The sequence below is a fragment of the Amblyraja radiata genome, chromosome 19 (genome assembly GCF_010909765.2).
Source record: "Amblyraja radiata isolate CabotCenter1 chromosome 19, sAmbRad1.1.pri, whole genome shotgun sequence".
NCBI lineage: Eukaryota > Metazoa > Chordata > Chondrichthyes > Rajiformes > Rajidae > Amblyraja > Amblyraja radiata.
In genome coordinates, this window is record NC_045974.1 from 984,858 (window position 1) to 1,012,430 (window position 27,573).

Consider the following 27,573-nt stretch of genomic DNA (forward strand, 5'->3'; position numbering starts at 1 on the left):
AGGCGACAGGAATTCAGCTGTCGTAAAAATAGCTGGTGTGGCAAAGGAACTGCAGGTGTTGGTTTACACCAAAGATAGACACAAAATGCTGGAGTAACTCAGCAGGACAGGCTGCATCTCTGGAGAGTTGGAATGGGTGACATTTTGGGTTGAGAGCCTTCTTCAGCTGGGAGAGATGTAGACTCCATAAACTACTCTGCACACATTCAATTCCCCCATGAATACGCAGCATCATCCACGACAATGAATTGCCACAAGTCACTAATTTCCATAAGGGATGTGGCACAGGATAAGGTGGAGATTGTGCGCACACACACACTGTATGTCCGATGAGAACATACATTAATAAGCATTGCCTGTGGCGTTTCACACTCGCCTTTTGGTTGTGTTTCTCACAGCCGACATTCTCTGGCACGCATTAAATAACGGCACATTTCACATGAGACCTTTTACCAACAGTAACATGATTTCTCACAAGAAAAGACAGGGAATAATCACAAAAAACAAGTATCGTTCTTACAAATATCCAAAGTAGTATTTAATTTGTCACCATTGGTGTTGGAAGCAATAACATGATTACATCTGGTACCGATACCCACTTCTTTTACATGACACGATTGATTATTCCTTCCCCATTAATCAGCAAATGCAGATAGGATCGCACATTTTCTCACGGTTCTTTGTCAGGCACAAATTAAAATTGCATTAGTTTCACACATCAGTCCTTTTAATTCTGTTGCTGCCAAGGTGTCCACTTGGTTACACGTTGACAAATCAGGAAGGGAGAGGAGGTGACCTTCGGCAAATATCGGGAACAACTCCGGAGGATTTGGTTGTGTTAACCTTTTTATATACATTTTACAAGTGTAAAACACCAAGTATTGTTGAAGTTGTCGTTGCCATTTTAGCACCAAGAAGAAGAAGGTTAGCACGTTATTGCTAGAAGGTGATTTACCGCGTACATTGGGACTCGAGCCCTATTTACAAAAGTCACTGGATGTGGATCACTCAGGACTAACAGTACTATACGCTGGGCAGGTTCCTTTAGCGAATAAGGACCCTGGATCCAAAATGTAGCAGTGCAGGAGAGAGAGTTTTGGACTTCAATCCATTCCAGCAATTACCTGTAAAGTCAGGCCCAGGGCCCAGATACACAGACATGTGGATCACAGCAAGCTGGTAAGGCTAGAAAACCAGAGGGTCACACGAGCAGATGCTTGGTGAGACAATATCATCGTTCTTTATAATAATTAATGGCAGTGTGTAGATTGATTACATTGGAATGCAAAGTCATATTGTTTTCTTTTACACTGACTCGGGAAGTCTGGTGGTTGTTTTTGTTTAAGAAAGTGAGATATTGTGAATGAATAGTTAGCCGTTTGGAACAAGGTGATGCTTCAATGTGGGGTTTACCACGTGGCTTCAGTGTCGGAGGGTGCTGGACGCCCTGAAATAGGACAGGAACTTGTAGCATAGGTTGACCACAAAATACCAGATGTTGCGGGCCATTTGTGAGCGAGCGATAAACACACGCCAGATGAAGACCAGGAGAATGGTGTTGAAGGCATAGCGGATGTTTCGTAGCCTGTCAAAACACACATTGGGATCAAACATCAGTGAGTGATACTTTATCTTGTGTTCAGTGATTACTAATACTTCCTACATAGACACCCACAGGGTCCAGGACACACGTGTCAATGTTTGCCATTATTTTCATCAATACAGTTTCCGGGCACAACCCTTTGTCCAAGACTTCCTCACCAATACGTCATCCTTCAACCTGAACACGCACAGATCCTCTGAAACGCATCAAACAACTGCAGCGTATTACAGAGACGTTATCAGGGTGAGAGTGTTCCCAACCAAGGATTATGTACCTGTTCTACTTGTCAAGTTCCATACCCCTCTTTGGACTCTCACCTTTACCACGCACAAGTGTGGGCAGGTGAACACAAAGTGCTGGAATCAAACAGCATCTCTGGAGAATGTGGATAGGTGACGTTTTGGGTTTGGACCCTACTTCAGACATAGACATGTGAACCTGCTACACTAATGTGCAAATTGGAGGAACAACATCTCATGTCTTGTTTGGGCAGCTTACACCCCAGCGGTATGAACATTGACTTCTCTAACTTCAAATAACATTTGCTTTCCCTCTCTCTCTCTCCATCCCTCTTCCCAGTTCTCCGACGGTCCTGGTTTACATTTTATCTGTTTGCTTTGTTGTCACCTTCTCCTAACTAACAATGATCTATTCTATATTATCCTTGATGTCCATTCCCTTTGTCTCATTTTCACACCTTACACTTCCTTATCTCTGCATCTCCCCCCCACCCCCCCGACTCAGTCTGGGGGGGGGGGGGGCTCGTCCCTAAATGTCACCCATTCCGTCTCCAGAGATGCTGCCTGCCCCGCTGAGTTACTCCAGCATTTTGGGTCTATCTACACTCTAATGAGAAAGCTACTTGGATTGTCCATTTAAGATCAGTCACAAGGGATAGGAGTAGAATTAGGCCATTCGGCCCATCATGTCTACTCTGCCATTCTATCATGGCGGATCTATCTCCCTCTTAACCCCATTCTCTTGCCTTCTCCCCATAACCTCTGACACCTGTACTAATCAAGAATCTATCTATCTCTACCTTAAAAATATCCACTGACTTGGCCTCCACAGCCTTCTGTGGTAAATAATTCCACAGATTCACCACCCTCTGACTAAAGACAGACCTCTAGCTAACACCTCTCTGATAAAGGTTGCATCTCAGGTGAAGTAACCACCTTTTGCTCTTTACAGTAAGTGATAAATCTGATAGGAATGTTTAGCTCTACTGGACTTGTGCAGGTTGTTAAACTGTTCTGAATCAGTGGTTTTCCAAACTAAATGGGAAGGAGGAAGCAACATTGTTTGGGAAATTCCAATCGCTGGTAGTGTGAGGAACATGAGCAAGACTGTCGATCGCTGCTCTGTGCGACAGCCTCACTACGCTTGACAAAATACACCAGCAGGAAAAAACTGTTAAATAGCTAAAATAATGGAACGCTGCAGATGTTGCATGTCTGAAATAAAAACAGAAAGTACTGAAAAAGATAAATTGTGCCACTTTCCACATATGCTGCCTGGCCTGTTAAACATTTCAGTTTAAAGACCCTTCATTCAAGTGACTACATTTGGTTGAGAGGAAGGGTTTTTGACAAAATGCCAACTCTGTTTCTCTTTTCACGGATGCTGCCTGATCTGCGTGTTTACAGGTTTACGGTTTTTTAAAACCATAATTCGATCTTTCTCCTCTGGCTTTGTGGCTACCTGGTGAATGATGGGTGGAAGTTGTCTGTGGTTAGATCCTCACCTGTAGGTGGTAATTAGGACAGTGACTGAAAGCTCATTAGTGAAGGGAAGACTTTGTTTCATGATTATTGCGCTTCTCTTTTACATTACATTTCCCAGTTCCAAATTCACACCGAGTTAAAAATACTTTGATGGATCAGGAAGTGTTGCGATATATATTCACTCTACACATCTGGTCAGAGCATGACTGAATCACCATCTGGCAAATGGACAGATGTTCAAACTGAGGATGGGTTGTAATGGAGGAATTGTTGATGGCAGCGAGGAAAGTCACCAGAGAGTCGGGGAAGATAGGATAACAGTGTCTGGGAGGGCAGTAACGCAGACAACTCACCAACTGAACCATCCTACCACAACTAGAGAGCAATCCTGAACTACTATCTGCCTCATTGGTGATCCTCGAACCATCTTTGATCGGACTTTGGTACACACAATTGCTGGGGAAACTCAGCGGGTGCAGCAGCATCTATGGAGCGAAGGAAATAGGCGACGTTTTGGGCCGAAACCCTTCTTCAGACCCTGAACACTTTGATCGGACTTTGCCTTGCACTAAACATTATTCCCTTATCATGTGCCTGTACACTGTAAACAGCTTGATTGTAATCATGTTTTGTCTTTCCGCTGACTGGACAGCACGCAACAAAAAGCTTTTCACTCGCTTGGTGCACATGACAATAAACTAAATTGAAACCGAGTTGCCCATTCCAATGGGAGGGCCAGCTGCAAGGTGTGGACGTGGCAAGGAGAGCCATTCTCAAGCCTGTACCTGGTATGGTGACACACCAGGTTTGCTGGGTAGAACAAGACACTGAGTTAAAGGGCTGCCTGAAGAATGGTCCCAACATTAAATGACATTAGGTCATAAGGGATAGGAGTAGAATTAGGCCATTCGACCCATCAAGTCTACTCCACCATTCAATCATGGCTGATCTATCCCTCCCTCCTAACCCCATTCTCCTGCCTTCTCCCCATAACCTCTGACACCCGTACTAATCAAGAATCTATCTATCTCTGCCGTAAAAATATCCACTGACTTGGCCTCCACATCCTTCTGTGGCAAAGAATTCCACAGATTCTCACCCTCTGAAATTCCTCATCTCCTTCCTAAAAGAATGTCCTTTAATTCTGAGGCTGTAACGTATAGTTTTAGACTCTCACACTAGTGGAAACATTGTCACCTATCCATGTCCTGCCTGACCCACTGAGTTACTCCAGCACTGTGTGTTTTTGCTTCAAGTGCTTGTCAAAACTAACTATCACCTGATGGTACTGAAGGAAGATATCATCCCTAGACACAACCACAGATGCTACAATCAGCAGGTTCTTCAGACTGAAGAAGGTCTGAACCCAAAGGTTGCTGATCCATGTTCTCCACAGACGCTGCCTGACTCACTGCGCCAGTCCAGCACTGTTTGTTTTTTGCTCCTTTATCAACAGTTCTCGAATCATGGACATAGAGCTAACTTCAGCCATGCCCTGTACCCAGATGTGTGTTGGGTACAAGTATCTGAGATACATGGGTCTATTGGGAGTTACCATTGATAACACGTTCTTCAGAAATGACTGCAAGTGGCAAGGTGCTAGTACTCACTTCTTTAGGTGTTGTCTGGCTGCTGGAAGTCCAGACATATCCTCATTTAAGACATATTTCTTTGTTCCTATGCAGTAATTCTCGATGTATTCTGGCCAATTAAGCTGGCGGACATCAAAATTGAATCCCTGTGGAAAAGCATTCAAAGTTGAGCCCATGTGCCCTGATGCAGCCCATCATTGATCTAATGCACCCACTGCAGAAAGCCTGGGCAGCAATACCATTCACAGGCTGCTGTGACCTGGGCACGTGGCAGCACAAAGCCAGGGGGGCAATACACATGGTTATACTTACATCTGGTCCAGACTTCCCAGCTAACATTAATGTTACTGCTGATGAAGTGATTAACCTCGGTCGGCTGTATACAACTTCCATCCACACACAATCATCTGACAACCAGCAATGGTTTCCAGGGATGAAATGGCAGAATGCTGCCATATTAGAATCATCCAGCACAGAAACATGTCCTTTGGCTCAACTTGTTCTTGCCAACCGAGATGCCCCATCTATGCTGGTTTCACATGCCTGCGTTTTGCCCAAATCTCTCTCACCCCGGGAAGAAGTGGAAAAATGCCAGAACCAACACGGGGAAGAAGTTGTTTGGAATTCAATGGTAGACGCAAGGGTGCCATGATTAATAGAGTGAGGCTTTTACCCATGGAGGGGGCGGGGGGGAGAGAAGAGCAAGCCAGTGGTGGTGTGACAGATGAGAATGGAGTAGGTTGGAGAAACAAAATGCACCAATTTGCCTTCAGAAGCAGTGTAAGAAGAATGTCAATATTCAACTCGAACAGATGAAGGTGAGAATACCCTGTGAGAGGAGTGGTGAAAAGCCGCAGAGCAATTGGGATGCTTTTCCACCCTCCCCAGTCCGACTGTCTCCATCTACATTTATCTGTTTGCTTTGTTGCCACCTTTTCCCAGCTAACAATGATCTATTCTACATATTCCTTCATCTCCATCCCTTATTTTCTTATCTATGTATCTCCTTCTCCCCTGATATCAGTCTGAAGAAGGGTCTTGATCCAAAACGTCACCCATTCCTTCCCTTCAGAGATGCTGCCTGTCCCGCTGAGTTACTCCAGCATTTTGTGACTATCTTCAGAGCAACTGGGAGACTTTTGTAGGTGAATGGGCTCAGATATGGGAGGGAACAGGATAGGGTGCTGGAGTATCAAGACTTGTAGAGAAGCAAGAGGGGTCAATGGTGACTAAAATAGTTTTTGATGATTAGTTGAGAATCTAAACATCACCCATTCCTTCTTTTCTAGTTTAGAAATCTCATCAACTGGAAGATATCAATAACTGCAGTGCATAGGAACAAGATAAAGTCAATGCTGGACTAACCAGGCTCAAACCCAAGACGTGGCTCTGTAGCAAACTTAACCACTGTCAAATTAATGTGTAAGAAAGAACCGAGATGCTGGTTTAAGTTGAAGGTAAACACAAAATGCTAGAGTAACTCAGCGGGACAGGCAGCATCTCTGGAGAGAAGGAACGGGTGACGTTTCGGGCCGAGACGCTCCTTCAGACTGATGTCAGGGGAGTGGGCAATCCCACCCACTTAGCTAGCTCTCTCCTATGTAAACAGTTAGGGTGTATCTAGATTGAAGCTCGAGAGATGTCTGTTTGAAGCCAAACAATACTCTAGTTTTTGCACCCCTTCTAACTTTGCCTTGACCCAAGTCTGAAAGCCTAAGGTCTGCACCAATATTATTGTTATCCACACTGAAGTGGAACGTATTCCATTATTCAAAAGGCTTACAACACATTGTGCTTCCAACAACTGCTGCATTGATTTCTCTTTGGATAAGACACAAGTGGTGCTGAACCTTGTCATCAGTCAGCAGCCTGAGAAACCTCCTTCAGCCAACAGCAGCAGTTGCTGGATAATTTGCACTGTGCTCTACTAACATTGTTATGGACTAGCAGTACACTTGCTAATGTTCCGTATGGCAAGTCATTCTTCATTAACCTCTTAATGAATCGATGAGTTTCATTAATGATGGAAAATCTGTAGATAACAGACCCACAGAAACCCTGTCTCGGAACAGTCAACCAGGCAAAGACAGCAATTCATTATTTTTCTTTCTAATTGCTCGTATTTCATTATTTTTGTTTCTTTGTTTTGTCTTTGTAACTTTCTTTATTGATTTATCAGCTGATTACTTTAGCTAGGGTTAACTCCACACTACCCTTGCTCACTCTATCACTGCCCCAATCAGCCCTCTATCTCCACAACTCAAAACAAACCATTTTCTCTCTCTGATCTGCGGAAGGGTTCTTGACCTGAAACATTGGTCCATGTTGCTTCCACAGATGCTGCCTGGTGAGCTGTGTGGCTGCTGCATTTTCTGTTTGTAGTATGAAGCGTTTCATTTACTTGGTGCCGACCGAAGGAATTGAATGCAGCAGGATCTCCAGTATTCTGCTACAGATGTAAAAATGCACAGTCCTCCCCTCCCAATGGCTCTCGAGTGAACACTGCAACGGCGAGATTTACCCTCTGAGCCGGTCATGCTACTGAGTGCGGCTGATTCCTACACTCACAGGCAGTCTCAGCTGCTGGGGTTCCAGCGGACTCTGGTCCTTACCCTCTTATCCTCGATGCTGAGCTGACTCATCAACATGTTCATGTTCTCTGAACTCCAATTCCAGGACTTACTGCTGAAGTATTCCAGGAGCATCATGGATTTGTGAAGTCTGTTGAAGATCTTCATCATCCTGCAAGTACATGTGTAGTCAGGCATTCATCGTTCACCTCCTCAATCTTGATGCAAAAGATAACTTTTTAAATTGAAGTCAGTGTAGTTCATTGATCCAGCTGCTGCAAGCATCATGTTAACCGATTATTTTTACCAATGTTTTTTTTTTTAAATTAACTAATTGATCCAATTGATGAGAGGTGAACCTTTAGTTACTTTCCAGCTATATTCATTAACAAAGTGTTGATTTAATGTTTGACCCAGCTTGCTTTCTCATCGTGGTCTATTTCACACACAGCGGGTGGTGTTCACTACAGGAACTTCCATTCCATGATTGATAAACCAACAACAGCTTTGTAAAGCCGACATCAACTAATCCCTCATTTGTTTTTCTATCTGGCCTTTCATCCTAAATTCAGAATTTAAACGTTTAAAACAAAATACATGGAGCAATGGTAGAATTTTTCTACCGTATTTATCCCTCGGTGTTTATTAAAGGCTGCAATCTTCTACAATTCTGCAATTAGTGCCCCCCTGCTAAATTTGGACACCACACATGCAGGTGTGTCTATTGGTGAGCTTTTTAGTTTGGTGGGGACAGCTCACTCTTCATTACTGAGAGATCCAAACCACTTCAGGCCAAAGGTACAAAGATCTACTTACCACAGTGTAGTGCAGAGAAACACTTACCGTGGCTTTTGTCCTGTTAGCCTCAGGTATAAGTCATAAAGCAACGCAGGGGCTTTGTGACTGACAGCAATCCAGTACTGATTAATCAGGTAGTTTGATGTAATATTTGCATTGGGCCTTCTGAAGGCTTGGTCCAGTGGGTTCCTCTTAAATGTGGAGATGACGTGGTATTCTGCAAGAGAATGACAAGATCCTGTAAACCTTTGCCTCATTTAACCCTGCGAAACGCACTAGTTCCTGAACATAGCTATGATTAACCCCACATATTACCACCACTGAAATCATAGAAACATAGAAAATATGTGCAGGAGTAGGCCATTCAGCCATTCGAGCCAGCACCACCATTCAATATGATTAACGCTGTACTCCCTCAATAGCAAGAATGTCCTTCCTCAAATTAGGAGACCAAAACTGCACACAATGCTCCAGGTGTGGTCTCACGAGGGCCCTGTACAACTGCAGAAGGACCTACTTGCTCTTAAACTCAAACCTTCTTGCAGTGAAGGCCAACATGCCATTTGCTTTCTCCACTGCTTGCTGTACTTGCATGCTTACTTTCAGTGTAGGCCATCATCTCACTGCCTGTTCATCTGCTGGAGTACTGTCCAATCCAATACTAATCACACTGCTGACTGACCACACACCTCAGCGCCAGTACCAAATGCAGGATGCCAGCTTTTGCAAAAAAATATACAATAGCCTCTACCTCACAAAATCTCTTGAAAGGCAGCTGCATTCGGACCGTAAAAGTGGAAGGAATTGTTTTAGAACAAGTTAATCTGGATTGTGATTCCTCGAGTAATGCTCCATGTGTCAGGTTTCTCACATGGAACTGGAAGTCTTGGAGAAGTTGACAGATTTCAGAGGGATAGGAATTCTTGGAGTGTTCCAGACAAAGGTTGAGCTGGATGAGGACCTGGAGATGAGACGTGCACACCTGGACTCAACGGCTGAGTTAGCGAGTGCATCTTCATTCTACGCTTATCCAGTGGACTTCTGGCTTCACAGCACACACCACGGCACTCCAATGCTCAATTACCAACAACTTCTATCAGTTACAAGTCATGGTCGTCATCATCATCATCATCATCATCGTTGAAACCATCAACGGGCGCGGTACTGGTAGCTATTCAACTGTGAAAGCAAGTGTGATCCTTTGCCTGTGGTGAGGCAACCCCATCTCCCATGAATGAATAAAGAAAAACTCTTCAGTTCTGATTCAAAGCGAAGTGAGGAACAGTGCCTCAACTTTGTACCTGACCATCTTCTAAATGTAAATCACTTCGAACCATGATTCTATGGTCTCCATTTACAATTCTCCATGACCATCCATATCTGTTCCATCACCTCTTCTTTTGTCCGTACTATTATCCTTTTTGCCATATAACGTGTCCATATGTGTCCCACAAACTGTCTTGGTTGCACTGAGGATTTGTTTTATTTTACAATAATTATGGGATTGTTTTAATTGATTGAATGTTTATTACAGTTTCTATGAGCACTATGTTTACAGGCCAGTAATGCTGCTGGAAGCAAGAATGTCATTGTACTTACAAAATGTACTTACAAAATTCTTAGGGGGTTGGACAGGCTAGATGCAGGAAGATTGTTCCCGATGTTGGGGAAGTCCAGAACAAGGGGTCACAGTTTAAGGATAAGGGGGAAATCTTTTAGGACCGAGATGAGGAAAACATTTTTCACACAGAGAGTGGTGAATCTGTGGAATTCTCTGCCACAGAAGGTAGTTGAGGCCAGTTCATTGGGCCTCCTGCACCTATTTTCTATGTTTCTATGTCATTGTTCTGTGTTTGGTACATATGACCATTGAACACTCTTGACATCTTCATGTTGCTGCCCTGCCCCACATTATCTACGTGTCCCTCCCCTCACTCTGTCTTCCATGTCCTTCACCTTGGTGAATACAGAAGGCAAGGATTCATTGAAGAACTCTCATACTCCTGCACAGATCAATCACCCTCTGGTCCCCAGGTGACCACTCTTTCCCTGGCTACCCCCTTGCTCCTGATCTAATTACAGAATGGCCTGGCATTTTCCTTAATTCTACTTACCATATTCCATGGCTCCTTTTTGCTCTCCTAGTACCTTTCTTCAGTTCTCCTCTACACGCCCTATATTCCTCAAGAGATAGCCTTGATCCAGTGGCCTACACCTGCCGTACGCTTCTGTCTTTTTCCTGACCAAATGTTGCAGATCCTTTGTTTCAACATGACTGGCAGCAATCTGCCAAGTTTTCCAGGGCTACCTCAACTTCACTTTAAACCTCGTCAACGTTTGTCGTAAGTATGTGTGCTGTCACTCCTTTCCTTTACGTGGCATTGTCTCCATCAAATTTAATCTTCCAGTGTCTTACCAACTTTTAGTTTAGTTGGGTTCAATTAGTTGTCACGTGTAGCTTTGTGGCGTGCAGTTTGTAATTTTCATGATGCCACTGTCAATGTCAATGCACTCTGAGCAACTGTATTGTGATCACCTGTAATCTGATCATTTAGCATTGATTTTATGCAAACAGTATTGTGTGAGCATCTTCACCAGACATATTGTAGGTTGTCAAGAGAGCAGCTCAGTGCCAGCTCTGAAGGGCAGTGAACGTTGACCTTTCCAATTATGCTTTTGTCCAGCAAATGAGCAGAACAGACTCGTCCACACAAACCAAGGTTGTTGCTTGAACGATTTGCTTTGTTTGCCAGCAAGTTAAAGATAAAATCATACTGCTACACTGGAACAAAGACACAAGTAATTTCAGTTACCACATTAGACTTCACCTTGGTTCCACTGAAGACTGGACTTTCATACTCTTTCCTTGTATCAGTTAATTATATTTTGAAGAGACTGACAAAACTATTATACTTCAGCAATAGTTATTTCTCAGTTTCTCAATTTATCATTTTGGATCCCTCTACTCTGAAATAAATAACATCTCCGCCTTAGCATACAGGTTGCTAAACATTTTAACTGCCCCTCCCAAACCCACCCCTGACCTTTCTGTCCTGGGCCTCCTCCATAGTGAGGCCCAGCACAAATTGGAGGAACAGCACCTCATATTTCGCTTGGGCAGCTTACGTCCCAGGGGTATGAACATTGACATCTCTAACTTCAAGTAACCCTTGCTTTCCCTCTCTCTCCATCTCTCCCCCTTCCCAGTTCTCCCACGTCTGATGCCCCCCTCGTTACATTTGATCTCAGTTAGCTTTGTTGTCAAAGCTTCTTCAGGTGTCTGATGGAAGGGCCTCGACCCGAAACATCACCCATTCCTTCTCTCCAGAGATGCTGCCTGTCCTGCTGAGTTACTCCAGCATTTTGTGTCTATCTTCAGTGTAAACCAGCATCTACATTTCCTTCCTACTCATACCTCTAAGCTCTTTTTGCAATTACCAGCATTAGAACAAATGACTTTATAGGTTAACAATTCCTGTAATAGACTTATAGAGTTGCAAGACCTTGCTTGAAAACTACTGCAAACATGGCAAGAGTTCCAATTGTCCAAATTACCTTGCTTTGATCACATGACAAACGAAACCAAAGCATTTCCCCAGATCCTGAGGTACACAAAAAAGCTGGAGAAACTCAGCGGGTGCAGCAGCATCTATGGAGCGATGGAAATAGGCAACTTTTCGGGCCGAAACCCTTCTTCAGACTGGGTTTAAACTCCCCAGATCCTGAAACCTTTCATGCCTGCAGTTGAAAGCTTTAAAGAGAAACTAGGCACCTACCACATCTTGAAATGTGTAAGAAGGAACTGCAGACGCTGGTTTAAACCAAAGATAGACACAAAATGCTGGAGTAACTCAGCGGGACAGGCAGCATCTCTGGAGAGAAGGAATGGATGATGTTTCGGGTCGAGACCCTTCCATCAGACACCTGAAGAAGGTTCTCGACCTGAAACCATGTTGCCTAGTAGCTCAGGATGTTGCATGCTTACTATGACCATTTATCACCATTAATGAGGGAAGATACGATGTATGAAACAAAGACAAAATCAATATTTGGCACCATAGTAATCATAAATTCTGCTTTTCTACCTTTTTGCCCAATCCAATTCCACAGTGTCACCACCACAAACATAGGTAAGATTGATATGTTATCTGGATTCCTTAGTTTTGCACAACATTTACTCAATGCAGCAAAAATATTTAGTTTTATTCCACTTTGTTATTAATTTTTTTAAAAAACATTCACTATCACAAGGGAACTTCGTTACTTTTTATATCACCAAGGCATTTTAAATTAAAATAAAATCAAGCAATTTTGTTTTCTCTTGCATCTTGTGCAAATGGCATTATCTCTATCTTGGCACATTTGAAAAATGCAACGTCAGGCATTTCTCGTGTTTAATGGATCTCTGTAGTTAGTGCATTCCAAACACTTTTTACTGTGGCTGATGCATGGGGGTTGGTGTACAAGATTCCTCTCGTAATTGCATCCATACATCAGCAAGTGTATTTGCACTGTTGACAGACATTCCAACTTGAACATTTTCATGTCATATTCCAAAACGCCTTTCAATTTTAAATATTTTGATACATTGCAGTTTTGATAATAAAAGACAAACAATTTATTTAGCCTGACATCGCCATACTTTCAGCCATACATACAATGCGCTCCATAATGTTTGGGACAAAGTCCCGTCATTTATTTATTTGCCTCTGTACTCCACAATTTGAGATTTGTAATAGAAAAAATCACGTGGTTAAAGTGCACATTGTCAGATTTTATTAAGGCCATTTTTATACATTTTGGTTTCACCATGTAGAAATTACAGCAGTGTTTATACGTAGGGTCCCACCATTTCAGGGCACCATAATATTTGGGACACATGGTTTCACAGGTGTTTGTAATTGCTCAGGTGTGTTTAAATGCCTCCTTAATGCAGGTATAAGAGAGCTCTCAGCACCCAGTCTTTCCTCCAGCCATTTGGAAACTTTTATTGCTGTTTATCAACATGAGGACCAAAGTTATGCCAATGAAAATGAAAGAAGCAATTATGAGAAACATGAATAAAACTGTTAGAGACATCAGCCAAACCGTAGGCTTACCAAAATCAACTGTTTGGAACATCATTAAGAGGAAAGAGAGCACTGGTGAGCTTACTAATAGTAAGATTAAACAAGAACTTACCAGTTTGAAGTTTGATCTTGATTTTATGAGGAGTTACGATGAGCGATTACGTGAAGAAGGGCCGTCCGTCTGCGTGCGCGTCAATCTTCAAAGCAGCGGTGTTAAATCACAGATAAAAAGAAGACCTGAGAATAGTAAGATTGAAGAAACTAGAACTTCCATGTGACATTGATAGTATGATGGTGGGAGCGGTGGGCACGTAATCGCTCATCGTAACTCCTCATAAAATCAAGATCAAACTTCAAACTGGTAAGTTCTCGTTTAATCTTACTATTTTACTTTGGAGTCACGTGAGTGACTACGTGAAGATTTCAAAGCTCTGTGATTTTACGCCGGTTACGAATCCAGGCGTCACACACTGAATGGATTGACCATGGATGCGTGTAATCATTAAAGCATTCAGACATTACGTAGTTAAGTAAGGACACTGATGCTTTAAATGATAGAAAAGTTTTTAAAAACTAGTTTCCCCTCCCAACCTTGGGGGTAAACTAAGGGACAGAACTTAAAATGGTACGTGCAAACACCCCCAGTCCGGTAATAGGTTTATTATAAAACCGGTGGACCGTTATTTCATTCGTCCATCCTGCAGCCACTAGGATGTTGTCAAGAGGCACGTCCATTGCTCTTGCTGCCGACGTAGATGCAGCCCTGGTGGAGTGAGATTTAACCATATGAACGTTCACTCTGTTACCGCCATTACCCCCTTTGACCATCTGGAGATGGTTTGTGTTGACACCTTCTGGTCCGTTCTGAGCCTCTGTGGTTCTCCGTAACTCTCAGATAGTGGTGTTAGTATGTTACCACACACACAACCGTAGGTCCTCTGGATATGCCAAGAGCTGGATCTCCATCCCTGGCATTCCTGGCCTGCTATGTTTATATCAGGTTCCTGATTACGAATGTTATGTTGTTCATATTGGTGGTGATGTGGTCCAACCGTAGCTTTTGCAGTGTCTGGACTCTTTGTCAGCATACCACCTTCAGGGTTAGTTATAGGCAGTCCCCACTGTCAAAGTAGGGTTAGTACCACGCTCACATCCCATGTGTCCGTGTACCTTGGTCTTAGAGGTATTAGATTGTAAATTCTCTTCATGAATTTTGTTGCAAAGGGGTGCGTTCCTATCGACCCGTGCCCTGCTTGCAGCATCAGATAGGAGGAAAGTGCGCCTCTGGCACTATTGATTGCACTATAACTTTGTTTATAGTTATAGTACAGAGTTGATAGGAAATTCCAAGACATCTGTTATCCGAACTGTGTTGTATTTGTTCGGACAGTCCTATGCCTTGAAATGGCCTCCTCAGAATCTGCAGACCAACAAGTTAATACGTTCGTGTAGTGGATGATTACTCCCTGTAACTGGGTTCACTAGGAGGTCCCTGCTCTTGGGTACAGCCATAACTGGCTGGACTATAGTTCCCAAAATTTTTGGGGACCAGGCTTGAGTAGGCCAATCTGGCACTACCAATATGCCTGTGGCTTAGTCTTGCTTGATTTTGGTCAAGCATCGGTTTGTGAGGCAAATTTGCGGAAAGCATGCATAAACAATCTCCCCCAATTGAGGGAGAAAGCATCCACTGCCTTTGTTCCTGGATCCTGCTTGCAGGACACATATCTGGGTAACTGATGGTTTAGTCTAGATGCAAATAGATCAAAATCTGGTATGCCAAATCGTGTAGTTATTTCGTTAAATACTGCCTGATTCAACATCCATTCTGTGTTGTTATTAAACATCCGTGATCCAGCATCTGTCACCGTGTTATATCTACCTCGTAGATTTCCCAAATATTCCTCTTGATACACCAGTGCCAAATGAGGTTCGACAATCTATCGTAAGTTACAGATTTTACACCACCCTTGTTAGTGGATATGTGCCACCGCAGTGGTGTTATCAATCTGAATTTGAACAAGCACCGGTTGCATATTGCTACAGAACCCCTTGAGTCCAAATTGTGCCCCCAACAATTCTGGGTAATTGATTCCATGTGTTGGGGAATTACAGACTCCTGCTCATTCCATCTGCCCCCACAGCTCTAGACTGTGTTAGTGGCTCCCCATCCTTAGCCGCTAGCATTGGTCTGAAGAACCCTCGATGGCTTTCAAGCAAATTTACTTTGAGCTTTCTCACGTTCGTTATCCACCGTAGTTATTCAACAATGGCCTCTGCTGGCAATCCATAGTTTTGCCAATTTTGCCTGCATGGAATCTGAGTGTTCGTTCCTTTGCTCGCTGTAATTCTGGTAATGCAAAGGCCCGTACGTACTGCTGGAAATGCGGCTACTATTTGCCAATTACACTCGCTGTTTGCCTGATAGATGGCTAGTATTTGACTATCAGGTCATTGCAGGCTTGATTAATATAGTCGTTTGCCCCTAGGCAAAGTCACCAACATATTTACTGTTTTTGATAGTAAATTCTAGGTAATCAATTACCCTTGTAGGTGTCAATTTTGATTTAACTGGATGGATGAGGTAACCAATTCTATCAAACAGGGTTTTGGTTTGCTTTGACTGATGCTTCTGCCAATTCTTGGTGACTCCAAAATGAAATTGTCCAAATATGCCATTACTATGTGGTTCTGAGCCCTTTGTAGACCCAGAATTGGTTTCCGTAGTTTTGTCAATAGTCTAGGAGCTGATGTCAACCCATTTGGCAGATCCATACCATCCAGTTAAACGTCAAATATCTCCTGTTCTTAGTGAATAGACACCGAATAGTATGCATCTTTGAGGTCGATGCATGCCATGTGACCATTTTATAGGAAGCTCCTATAAAACAGTAGTTAGACCGTATCAAAATTACTGTTTCTAAAAGTCTATACTGCACAAATGAGTTAAACCTGGATGAAGTGACATCCTCCATCTGTCACATGTCCTGAATGGCAATCCTGCCCAAAATTACTGGGCCTGCCTCGAAGACAATTCCAGTCCGAGTTCCAAGTCTGCTTGGAACCTGTGTATGTTGTGCAGTAAAATTATCACGTTATTATCTGTTTTTAAAAACTCAGTTCTGAAATTTCATGTTATTGTCATTTTGAACAAGAATACAAGAGTAAATTACCAACATGTAATTGCTCCACAATCCCTTGTTTCAGTAAACCCAGACCCACCTACCTCCATGGCTACCAGTGGTCTTGTGGTAAGCCCAAAGGCCCCTGATGCGGATTCCTTTTCTCTCCTTGATTGGGAGTATGACTGGTAAGGAGTGTGGATTCCATGTTTCTCCCGACCTCTGCTTGGGTCTGGTCTGAAAACCTCATCATACTGAGCCTGCCTTGTACGGATATTCTGCCAACTGCTGGCTCTTGAGGCCATATGCATGTGCTTCAGTATGTTCATACTTTAAATTCGAGATCAGTTACCTACTGATCATTCACACTCCCCTCCACTGAGAGTGAGGTTCGTAGGCAGCCCTGAAAACTGGTGCTGCCGCAGGCCCCTGAGGATACCTGTGCTGACATGGCCCTTCCAGTGGACCTAAATGAGATTCTAGCTTTGGTCAGACTGAAATGGACCATGAATGCTCCTCTCCTCAGAGCAGGAGACATTTGTGCAGCCCTGAAAACAGGTGCTGCTGCCTGCGGGTTCTCCATAATACCCGGGCTGTCAAGAGCTAGATTCCATCCAGGGAAGCACCCAGTGGAACCTGGATGATTGCAGAAGCACTTATTTTCTGTTTGTTTGTATGGAAGCTTATTATTCCTTTTATGTAAAGCATTTTGGTGTTGACTTAAACAGTGCAATATAAGTAAAACTTACTTACTTACTTCCTTTCTTCTGCTTGTCCCTGGGAAGGTTTCCCCCCCTCTTCTTTGTACTCTGATTCAGAGTGGTTTCTTCCACATGTAGTTCCCCCTCCAATGGGGAAGACATTGGGCTGCCCCATGTGCGAGGCTCCCGGCACCGGCACTGCTGTAGGCCGTGCTGATACTGCTCCCTCCTTTGGAGCAGATCATTGTTGGAGCAACTTCTCCATAAGTTGCTCCATGTGGGAGAAGTCGTCCTCCGACGCTCTCCGTTGAGGGAGGGTATCCCTCTTCCCCGGACTCATCTGAGTCAACGGGTTCGTTTAGACTTGCGGGTGGCATTACGTCCCGCAGGACAACCATGGAGCTCCTGCTCCCGCGCAAAGTCTCCTGCCGATTCTGCTGTCGGCGCTAATGTCGGGAAGCGAGGCTCCCGGCACCGGCACTGCTGTAGGCCGTGCTGATACTGCTCCCTCTCTTGGTGCAGATCATTGTTGGAGCAACTTCTCCATAAGTTGCTCCATGTGGGAGAAGTCGTCCTCAGACGCTCTTCGTTGAGGGAGGGTATCCCTCTTCACTGGACTCATCTGAGTCAACGGGTTCGTTTAGACTTGTGGGTGGCATTACGTCCCGCAGGACAACCATGGAGCTCCTGCTGCCGCGCAAAGTCTCCTGCCGATTCTGCTGTCGGCGCTAATGTCGGGAACAAGACCGTCGCCCGCTATTTGGAAAGCTGCGGTCTTCGGCAGCCAACATCCCCGCGGGCCGTCTCCTCGACATCTGGGCTCTGAAAAAAACTTCAAGCCCGAAAGAACGCAGGTAAGTGATTCAACTTTCCTTACCTGCTCATCCCGATGGCCTGGGAGGACTCAGTGCCTGCCAGTCCGTCGTGCGTGTTGCGTTCAGACGTAATAACGCGCACGCAGACGGACGGCCCTTCTTCACGTAGCCACTCACGTGACTCCGAAGTAAAATCACAATGGGACTGGCAGGCCAAGGAAGACCTCCACAGCAGATGACAGAAGAATTCTCTCTATAATAAAGAAAAATCCCCAAACACCTGTCCGACAGATCAGAAACATTCTTCAGGAATCAAGTGTGGATTTGTCAATGACCACAGTCCACAGAGGACTTCATGAACACAAATACAGAGGCTACACTGCAAGTTGCAAACCACTGGTTAGCCACAAACATAGGATGGCCTCGTTACAGTTTGCCAAGAAGTACTTCAAAGAGCAACCACAGTTCTGGAAAAATGTCCTGTGGACAGATGAGAGGAAGATTAACTTATATCAGAGTGATGGCAAAGCAAAGTATGGAGGAGAGAAGGAACAGCCCAAGATCCAAAGCATACCACCTCATCTGTGAAACACGGAGGTGGGGGCGTCATGGCCTGGGCATGTATGGCTGCTGAATGTACTGGCTCACTTATCTTCATTGATGATACAACTGCTGATGGTAGTACAGGTGCACAACCTTTTATCCGGAGTTCCGGAAACCGAAAAACTCCGAAAACCGGCCATTTTTCCCAGGATGTCGTCTGCACACCAAAGCTCGCGTTTGGCGCCAAACTTGACCCGAAACGACCCACGGTCAACCCAGGTCTGTACTACTGTAGCGGCTGCCTCCTCCCCGGAGACCGGGGAGACACTTAAACATCTGTAAATCATTGCTTAAATGTTAGTCAGTTAGTTTGGAGGGCTTTTATGTGAAGGGGGAAACTTTAATTCTTAGTCCCCTACCTGGTCGGAGAGGCGGGGAGCGGTCAATGCCTTACCGGGTCGCCGTGCAGTAAGCTCCGGAGCACTGTGGCCGCCGACTCCCAGCTGGGGCTGCGGGCGTCCTTCCGCGGGCGGCGCCGGTTGTAGCTCCGACCCCGGCACATCTCTACCCCTGGCTGCGCGGCGCTCCAAATCCAGTGCGGCCCGCGGCCGGACGCCCGCAGCCCCAGCACCGCTGTGGCCGCCGACATGTTGTGTGTCGGCGGCCACAGCGCTCCGGAGCTTACCGCACGGCGACCTGGTAAGGCATTGCCCGCTCCCCGCTGGTATCCCAGCGGTACGACGCCGCCGACTCCCAACATCGCGGCGCTGGGGCTGCGGGCATCCGGCCGCGGGCCGCGCTGGATTTGGAGCGCCGCGCAGCCAGGGGTAGAGTTGCCGGGGTCGGAGCTCCAACCGCGGCCGGACGCCCGCAGCCCCCAGCTCCGCGATGTTGGGAGTCGGCGGCCACAGCGCTCCGGAGCTTACTGCACGGCGACCCGGTAAGGCATTGCCCGCTCCCCGCCTCTCCGACCAGGTAGGGGACTAAGAATTAAAGTTTCCCCCTTCACCCCCCCCCCCCCACCACATAAAATCCCTCCAAACTAACTGACTAACATTTATGCAATGATTCCCCGGTCTCCGGGGAGGAGGCAGCCGCTCCGGACTTTTCAAGCCGCCCGCGCTACCTACCTAATCTACGCTAAAAATCTTCCATTCGGAAATCCGAAAAATTCCGAAATCCGACAAGTGTCTGGTCCCAAGGCTTTCGGATAAAAGGTTGTGCACCTGTAGCATAATGAATTCTGAAGTGTGTAGACACATCCTATCTGCTCAAGTTCAAACAAATGCCTCAAAACTCATTGGCCTGCAGTTCATTCCACAGCAAGAGAATGATCCCAAACACACTGCTAAAGCAACAAAGGAGTTTTTCAAAGCTAAAAAATGGTAAATTCTTGAGTGGCCAAGTCAATCACCCGATCTGAACCCAATTGAGTATGCCTTTTATATGCTGAAGAAAAAACTGAAGGGGACTAGCCCCCAAAACAAGCATAAGCTAAAGATGGCTGCAATACAGGCCTGGCAGAGCATCACCAGAGAAGACAACTGGTGATGTCCATGAATCGCAAACTTCAAGCAGTCATTCCATGCAAAGGATATGCAACAAAATACTAAACATGACTACTTTAATTTACATGACATTGCTGTGTCCCAAACATTATGGTGCCCTGAAATGGGGGGACTATGTATAAACACAGCTGTAGTTTCTACATGGTGAAACCAAAATGTATAAAAATGACCCATATTAAAATCTGACAATGTGCACTTTAACCACATGTGATTTTTTTTCTATTACAAATCTCAAATTGTAGAGTACAGAGGCAAATAAATAAATGATGGATCTTTGTCCCAAACATTATGGAGGGCACTGTACATCATATCATGCAGAATATTCTGGAACACAGCTCATAATTTTAAATGTAAACTTACCAATTTCTCCCCAGTGAAACGGGTTGATGCCGCCTGTTGTACAATTGTAGATACGGGTGACTTTTGGTCTGGGAAAAAAACCCACAGAAGATTGATTAACCATTTGTGAGGTCTGGAATAAAAAGAGGAAATACTCAACATGCCAGGCAGCATTTATGGGAAATGAAACAAGCAATACTTTAGACTGATGAGCTTTCAGGTCAGATAAGCTAATCATGGGTAATCAATACAATTGTTGATCTGAAAGAAGCATTGTAATCTCAGTAATCCATGTGAAATGCTGAGTGAGGAACAAACTTACAAAATTCTTAAGGGGTTGGACAGGATAGATGCAGGAAGATTGTCCCCGATGTTGGGGAAGTCCAGAACAAGGGGTCACAGTTTAAGGATAAAGAGGAAATCTTTTAGGATTGAGTTGAGAAAAACATTTTTCACACAGAGAGTGGTGAATCTTTGGAATTCTCTGCCACAGAAGGTAGTTGAGGCCAGTTCGTTGGCTATATTTAAGAGGGAGTTAGATGTGGCCCTTGTGGCTAAAGGGATCAGGGGGTATGGAGACAAGGCAGGTACAGGATACTGAGTTGGATGATCAGCCATGATCATATTGAATGGTGGTGCAGGCTCGAAGGGCCGAATGACCTACTGCTGCACCTATTTTCTATGTTTCTATGAGGGACAATTGGCTGTTCTGCAGTGACATTGAAACGGTGTTGGCTTTCTTTGATGTGCTGAGTAAGGGTAGACAAAGCAGAGGAGAAACAAAACACCTACAGTATTTCCAGGCAGTGCCTCAGCTTCATCTTCTTCCTCACTCAGCATTGTGAAATGTATTTTCTGCATTCAATTAAGTTTGCTCCACTCTACCTACCCCCTTCCATATTCTGACAACATCTTCACTGCATCAGAAACAAGCAGTGCAGTTCATTATAGTTGGGTTGTAAAATGTACCTTGTACTTGTATTGTAACAGCAGTTGACGATATCCAATTTGCCAGCAAAAAAATATCTTGCAATCAATAAAAAAAACGATAAAGTTGTGAAGTGGAAGGAATGCAGTGCTAACCTGGGTCAAGGAAAGAGCGTTCACGTCGCGGCCCTATTTCCACCTATCTTTCCACCACTACGTACAAGAAGAGCAAGACGCCTTGTATGCAAATGCTGAGAAGTGTGCTCAGCTCTGGCTGAACAATTTCTAAGCTTGTGATGTGGACTCGATAGGAAATACTAACCTAGTTGAAGTTTTAAACAAGCTACTAGCATGCTTTGGTCTCCCTCTTCAAGCACAAAGACAGTTTTGGGGATGGTTTCTGCCAGTTTACCCATTCTGTTTTACTAACAAATTGATGAGAATGAGGGGCAAAGGGGGTGGACGATTGCAACCTTCACGTGGTCCGCCCTGTTTCGACTAATGCAATCAATTCGACGTGCACAAACGGAAGATCAAATAGAACAAGTTGTCCAACAACTTTAGGCTGTGCACGCCACACGAAAGAAAGAAAGAAGGGGCAAAGCAAGCCTCACCCACATAGAAATAGGTGCAGGAGGAGGCCATTCTGCTCTTCGAGCCAGCACCACCATTCAATGTGATCATGGCTGATCATCCAAAATCAGGAACCCCGTTCCTGCCTTCTCTCCATATCCCTTGATTCTGTTAGCCCTAAGAACTCTATCTAACTCTCTCTTGAAAACATCCAGTGAATTGGCCTCCACGGTCTTCTGTGGCAGAGAATTCCACAGATTGACAACTCTCTGGGTGAAAAAGTTTTTCCTCATCTCAGTCCTAAATGGCCTACCTCATATTCTTAAACTATGACCCCTGGTTCTGGACTCCCCCAACATGGGGAACATTTTTTCTGCATCTCGCTTATCCAATCCCAATCCCATGAGAAGGTCCAGGACTTACTTCATGGGCTGAGTTGAGCTTGCTGTTTGCTGTCTCCAGATCCTGCTGTTACATTCAGCCTTATCCCTCAGCCCTCTTTCATTCACCTTCTCTGTTCCCCATCCATTCTCTGCTCCAAATGCCAGCCTCCTTCTGCCTCCATCCCCCACTCAGATTATTCCCACCCTGGACATCTCGTGGCAGGGTGCATCACCAAGTTAATAGCCCCCTTGGCCTCAACAAGGCAACATGCAGATCTTGAAGCAGAAAAATCCATTTTGTATTTGAGAAACCATCACTGAACCAAGCCGGTCCTCAATATTCTGGGGGTTACGATTGACCAGACACCCCCCCCAACTGGCCCCTTCACCAAAGTAAATAGATTGCAAAAGCAATTTGGAGAGTAAGTATTGAGCATTTCACCTCCTGAGGTCTGAAGAAGGGTTTCAGCCCAAAACGTTGCCATTTCCTTCGCTCTATAGATGCTGCTGCACCCGCTGAGTTTCTCCAGCACTTTTGTCTACCGTCAAAAAGCATGAAACGGTTTGCTGAGCACATAACACCATCAGGGCCAGGAGCAGAGATGGCCCATTAAACAAGATCCAGGGCCGGTTTTAAGCCGATTTGACCGATTGCCCCCAATTGGGCCCCGCGCCTAATGGGGGCCCCGCACTAATGTTCCGTATTTCGTACGGAAATACGAATTCTCTTTGTTAAATAAAGATTATATTTTTTAATTCGCCATGCGGATTTTTTTTTTAAACGACCATGTATAACAACCGCTGCACGGCCATCAGACACAAACGATTTGTTAACTAGTACTGTTAGCACTTCTTAACATGAAGTTGTTAACAAGTTGTTATATCAATCTGCATCCATCCACATTCCTCAGTAAATGTTATTGTGTTTTGAATGAGTATTATGACGCCGTGTTCCTTTGTATAAAATTCACGCGGCGTCATAAATACTTGTTTAAAACACAATTACATTTACTGAGGAATGTAGATCGATGACACATTGAGAATTTCTTTAAACTCACCATCATGAGTGAGGGCCCCGGACCGCGAGAAGGGGCTTCTTCCTGGTGGGCAGGTTAGTCATTCACCTACCGACCCACGTTGTGTCTCTCTGTGCTTTGCTCTCTCTCTCCCTCCTTCTCTCTCTCCCGCTCACCATCTCGTCTCTCTCTAGCTCTCCCACTCCCTCTCTATCACCCTGTCTCCTCAGCATTCCCGGAATCATTGACGTTTAGCGGTAGACAAAAATGCTGGAGAAACCCAGCGGGTGAGGCAGCCGCCTTGACCGCTGAGTTCCTCCAGCACTCTGTGTTTTTTGTTTGGCTCTGAAGTTGAAGGTGGCTCAGCGGGACGGGCATGGGCTCTGGGGAGAGGGTTGCGTTTCTGGTCGAGACCCGTCTTCAGACAATCACAAGTACTCTCACCGACGAGAGTTCAATTCAGTCTGAAGAAGGGTCTTCTCTCCAGAGTCGCTGCGCTGCCTGTCCTGCTGAGTTACTCCAGCTTTATGTCTATCTTCAATTTCAGAGAAATACAATTTCTCACGGGGGGCTTATAACGTCTCTAAACCCCTTTGGGACCCTCTGAACACCTCTAAACCCCGTCTATCGCCCCCCCCCCCCCCCTATTTCCCTCTACAACACTTCTGAACACTTCTAAACTTATCTGAAGCCCTCTAAACATCTCTAAACCGTTTAAACCCCTCTAAACTAGGAGGCTACAAGGTGACTTGTATAGGCTGGGTGAGTGGGCAAATGCATGGCAGATGCAGTATAATGTGGATAAATGTGAGGTTACCCACTTTGGTGGCAAAAACAGGAAAGTAGACTTTTATCTGAATGGTGGCCGATTAGGCAAAGGGGAGATGCAACGAGACCTGGGTGTCATGGTACACCAGTCATTGAAAGTAGGCATGCAGGTGCAGCAGGCAGTGAAGAAAGCGAATGGTATGTTAGCATTCATAGCAAAATGATTTGAGTATAGGAGCAGGGAGGTTCTACTGCTCTCTCTACACCAGGAGTATTGCGTACAGTTTTGGTCTCCTAATCTGAGGAAAGACATTCTTGCCATAGAGGGAGTACAGAGAAGGTTCACCAGACTGATTCCTGGGATGTCAGGACTTTCATATGAAGAAAGACTGGATAGACTCGGCTTGCACTCGCTAAAATTTAGAAGATTGAGGGGGATCTTATAGAAACTTACAAAATTCTTAAGGAGTTGGACAGGCTAGATGCAGGAAGATTGTTCCCGATGTTGGGGAAGTCCAGAACAAGGGGTCACAGTTTAAGGATAAAGGGGAAATCTTTTAGGACTGAGATGAGAAAAACATTTCTTACACAGAGAGTGGTGAATCTCTGGAATTCTCTGGCACAGAATGTAGTTGAGGCCAGTTCGTTGGCTATATTTAAGAGGGAGTTAGATGTGGCCCTTGTGGCTAAAGGAATCAGGGGGTACGGAGAGAAGGCAGGTACAGGATACTGAGTTGGATGATCAGCCATGATCATATTGAATGGCTGTGCAGGCTCGAAGGGCCAAATGGTCTACTCCTGCACCTATTGTCTATGTTTCTATGACTGCGTCCAACTGCTGTCTGGTTCGTTGATCGGTTTGCTAGATGTGAACTATTTTGGGAGAGAAAAATGCTCACGGCAGACCAAACGTGTTAAACAGAAATTGGTCAGATGTTGAGCTTTACACAGTGAGAAATCATGTGAAATAATCACTGAATTTTAAATGAATGTACCTGCATGTTATACAGTTTAGTTTGGAGATACAACCAGATAGTCTGGTTGATACAACCAGTTTAGTTTGGAGATACAACCAGATAGTCTGGTTGATACAACCAGTTTAGTTTGGAGATACAACCAGATAGTCTGGTTGATACAACCAGTTTAGTTTGGAGATACAACCAGATAGTCTGGTTGATACAACCAGTTTAGTTTGGAGATACAACCAGATAGTCTGGTTGATACAACCAGATTAGTTTGGAGATACAACCAGATCCACTGAGTTCGCACCGACCCGCGATTTTTGTTACAGATTTGACAATTTTGTTTGGCGGCCAATCAATCGTTGTCTCTAAGGGGGTTGCATCCAATCACCAACCAGCTTGCTTTAAAATTCCCGTCCAATCACAAATAGATCTCCTCCCGTCCAATCAGCCGCTGTCTCCAAGGGCATTGTGTCCAATCACATAATGCAGTTTAATGGTAATTAGCAGCTACGGTAAAGGTTGGAAGCAGCGGAGCTACTGACAGTCAAACGGGAGGGAGCGGGAGAGATTCACACAGTGTAGAATCCATCACACCCTAGTGTACAATTTCATAATATATACTAAATAACTGGGCTGACACACCTTGGCTGGGAATCTGGGGTTCACCAAAATTGTTCCCAATTGGGCCCCGCACCCCCTAAGGCCGGCCCTGAGAGTAGGGGCCCCGCCATCAGTTTTCTAATTGGGCCCCGCAATTCCTAGCACCGGCCCTGACAAGATCATGGCTGATCCGATTGATGCCTTTAAATCCACTTTCCTCCTAATCTCCTGATAAGCCTAGGCTACATCATCCAAAAATCCATCTCGTTCAGATGTGAAAACAATCAGAACTCTCCCGGGTTAACTATTCCACAGATTCACAATCTTGAGAAAAGCTATGAAGCATTCAAGTTTTTTTTTATGTCAATAAAAATGTGGCTACAAATATGCTTAAAAAAGTGAACTGATTTTTGTAAAATATTGGATAGAGAGTGACAGAGTGGTAGGTGATGACTAAAGTGTAATCCATGGTTCAGGATGGAGCTGGGGGCTCCAGCAGCTGCTTCACTGCGCTGCTCGCACGAGGGTTGCAGTAGGCAGCATGACACAGAAAATTTGGGATGGGCAACACTGTTGGCCTTGTCAGGGTTGTCTGTACTCCATGCTAGCACAAAAGACAACACAAAAATATAATGTTTGCAAAACAAGGGTAAAGGGAGATTGAATTAAACACTTTAATTTAAAGAAGTCAAGCTGCCTTTGGCATTTGTTTGTTTTATGCCAGTGTATTAGTAGTTTCAGTACAGCCAGCAAAAGTGAATTTCCATTTTTAAAGTGTTCTCAACAAAGATGTTTAATAAACTCCACCAGTCAAGCCTTCCCCTGAAGTGAGTAGCAAGTGAGGGTCAATTGTTGCAAACTAGCAGTCAGTTTATTTCCCAATGGACAGAGATTCAGAAATAGTTGTGAATAATTTGGCTTGCTTCACACCAAAGAAAAAACTATTCCTGTGTTGACTGTCCTTCAAGAATACTGACAAGAGGCCTGGTTCTTGCAACATTATAGAAAACAAGACAGGGACAGAGATAAATCAGTGTGGAGAATACAAATCTCTCACCTGTGAACTGCTGTATGCCAGCCAGCTGCGAGTGTGAGGTTAACAACAACATCAACAGGGATCAAATCAGCCACTGCATTGTTAGTAGCTCTCATGGTACGAAGAATCCCTTTACCTGCCTGCACAACAATGGAAATAACATTGTAAATGTGTTGCAAAGCCACATGTACACACGCGTTTTATAAAATCCACCACACTTCTGTAGCAATGGGGGGGGGGGGGGGGTTAGAGAGAATTACTCTAGCGACCACAACAGTGGGGATAGTTGAAGCAAGAATAATCAATATCACATAAAAGTGCTGCAAGTAATTGGTTGGTTAACATTTATTTTGCTCTAGATATGAGGGCAATGGTTGAATTTGAAAGCTGGAAAATAATCTTACTTCATCAAATAAATAATTAACTGATTAGTTTAATCAAATAAATATAAAAATTGAATAAAAAGGTTAAGTGAGAATGCAAGGCTTGCCAGAGCTCATGTTTTGTTCCAGCTGGTGAAAGCCTGTGGGATCCTAAGCAAACAAGAGTATCTGCAGTCAGTGTCTGCATCTGGAGAACTCCTGCCCATTGCACTCTCTCGCTGTCTCTCTCTCTGTCTCTCACTCTCTCTCTCTCTCTCTCTCTCTCTCTCTGTGTCTCTCTCTCTCTCTCTCTCTGTCTCTCTCTGTCTCTCTCTCTGTCTCTCTCTCTCTGTCTCTCTGTCTGTCTCTCTCTCTCACTCTCTCATCAACAGCACTGACCACACAGGGAAGAGTTCCTCAGAAAGACAAGTTGAAAAGAGAGAGGGTGAAGCGGCAGGGAGATAGTCAGGTCATAGGAAATCTTGGAAGAATTATTGAA

At 44.6% G+C, this 27,573-nt stretch overlaps 1 protein-coding gene across 2 annotated transcripts in view; it reads right to left on the reverse strand.

Moving 5' to 3' along the window:
* Nucleotides 1–513: 513 nt before the first annotated feature.
* The window catches only part of LOC116983651 (fatty acyl-CoA reductase 1-like), a 110,086-nt gene continuing 83,026 nt past the window's right edge, over nt 514–27,573 (reverse strand). Inside the window, exons 7-12 of one of the 2 annotated variants that reach the window (XM_033037402.1) lie at nt 26,734–26,852; nt 20,466–20,533; nt 8,333–8,504; nt 7,532–7,661; nt 4,938–5,065; nt 514–1,585 (exon numbers count right to left, since the gene is read on the reverse strand). In XM_033037402.1, coding sequence (XP_032893293.1) covers nt 1,423–1,585; nt 4,938–5,065; nt 7,532–7,661; nt 8,333–8,504; nt 20,466–20,533; nt 26,734–26,852 — 780 coding nt within the window. In that variant the 3' untranslated portion in view covers nt 514–1,422. The remainder of the gene's footprint in view (nt 1,586–4,937; nt 5,066–7,531; nt 7,662–8,332; nt 8,505–20,465; nt 20,534–26,733; nt 26,853–27,573) is intronic. The other variant, XM_033037401.1, reaches the window with a different exon arrangement.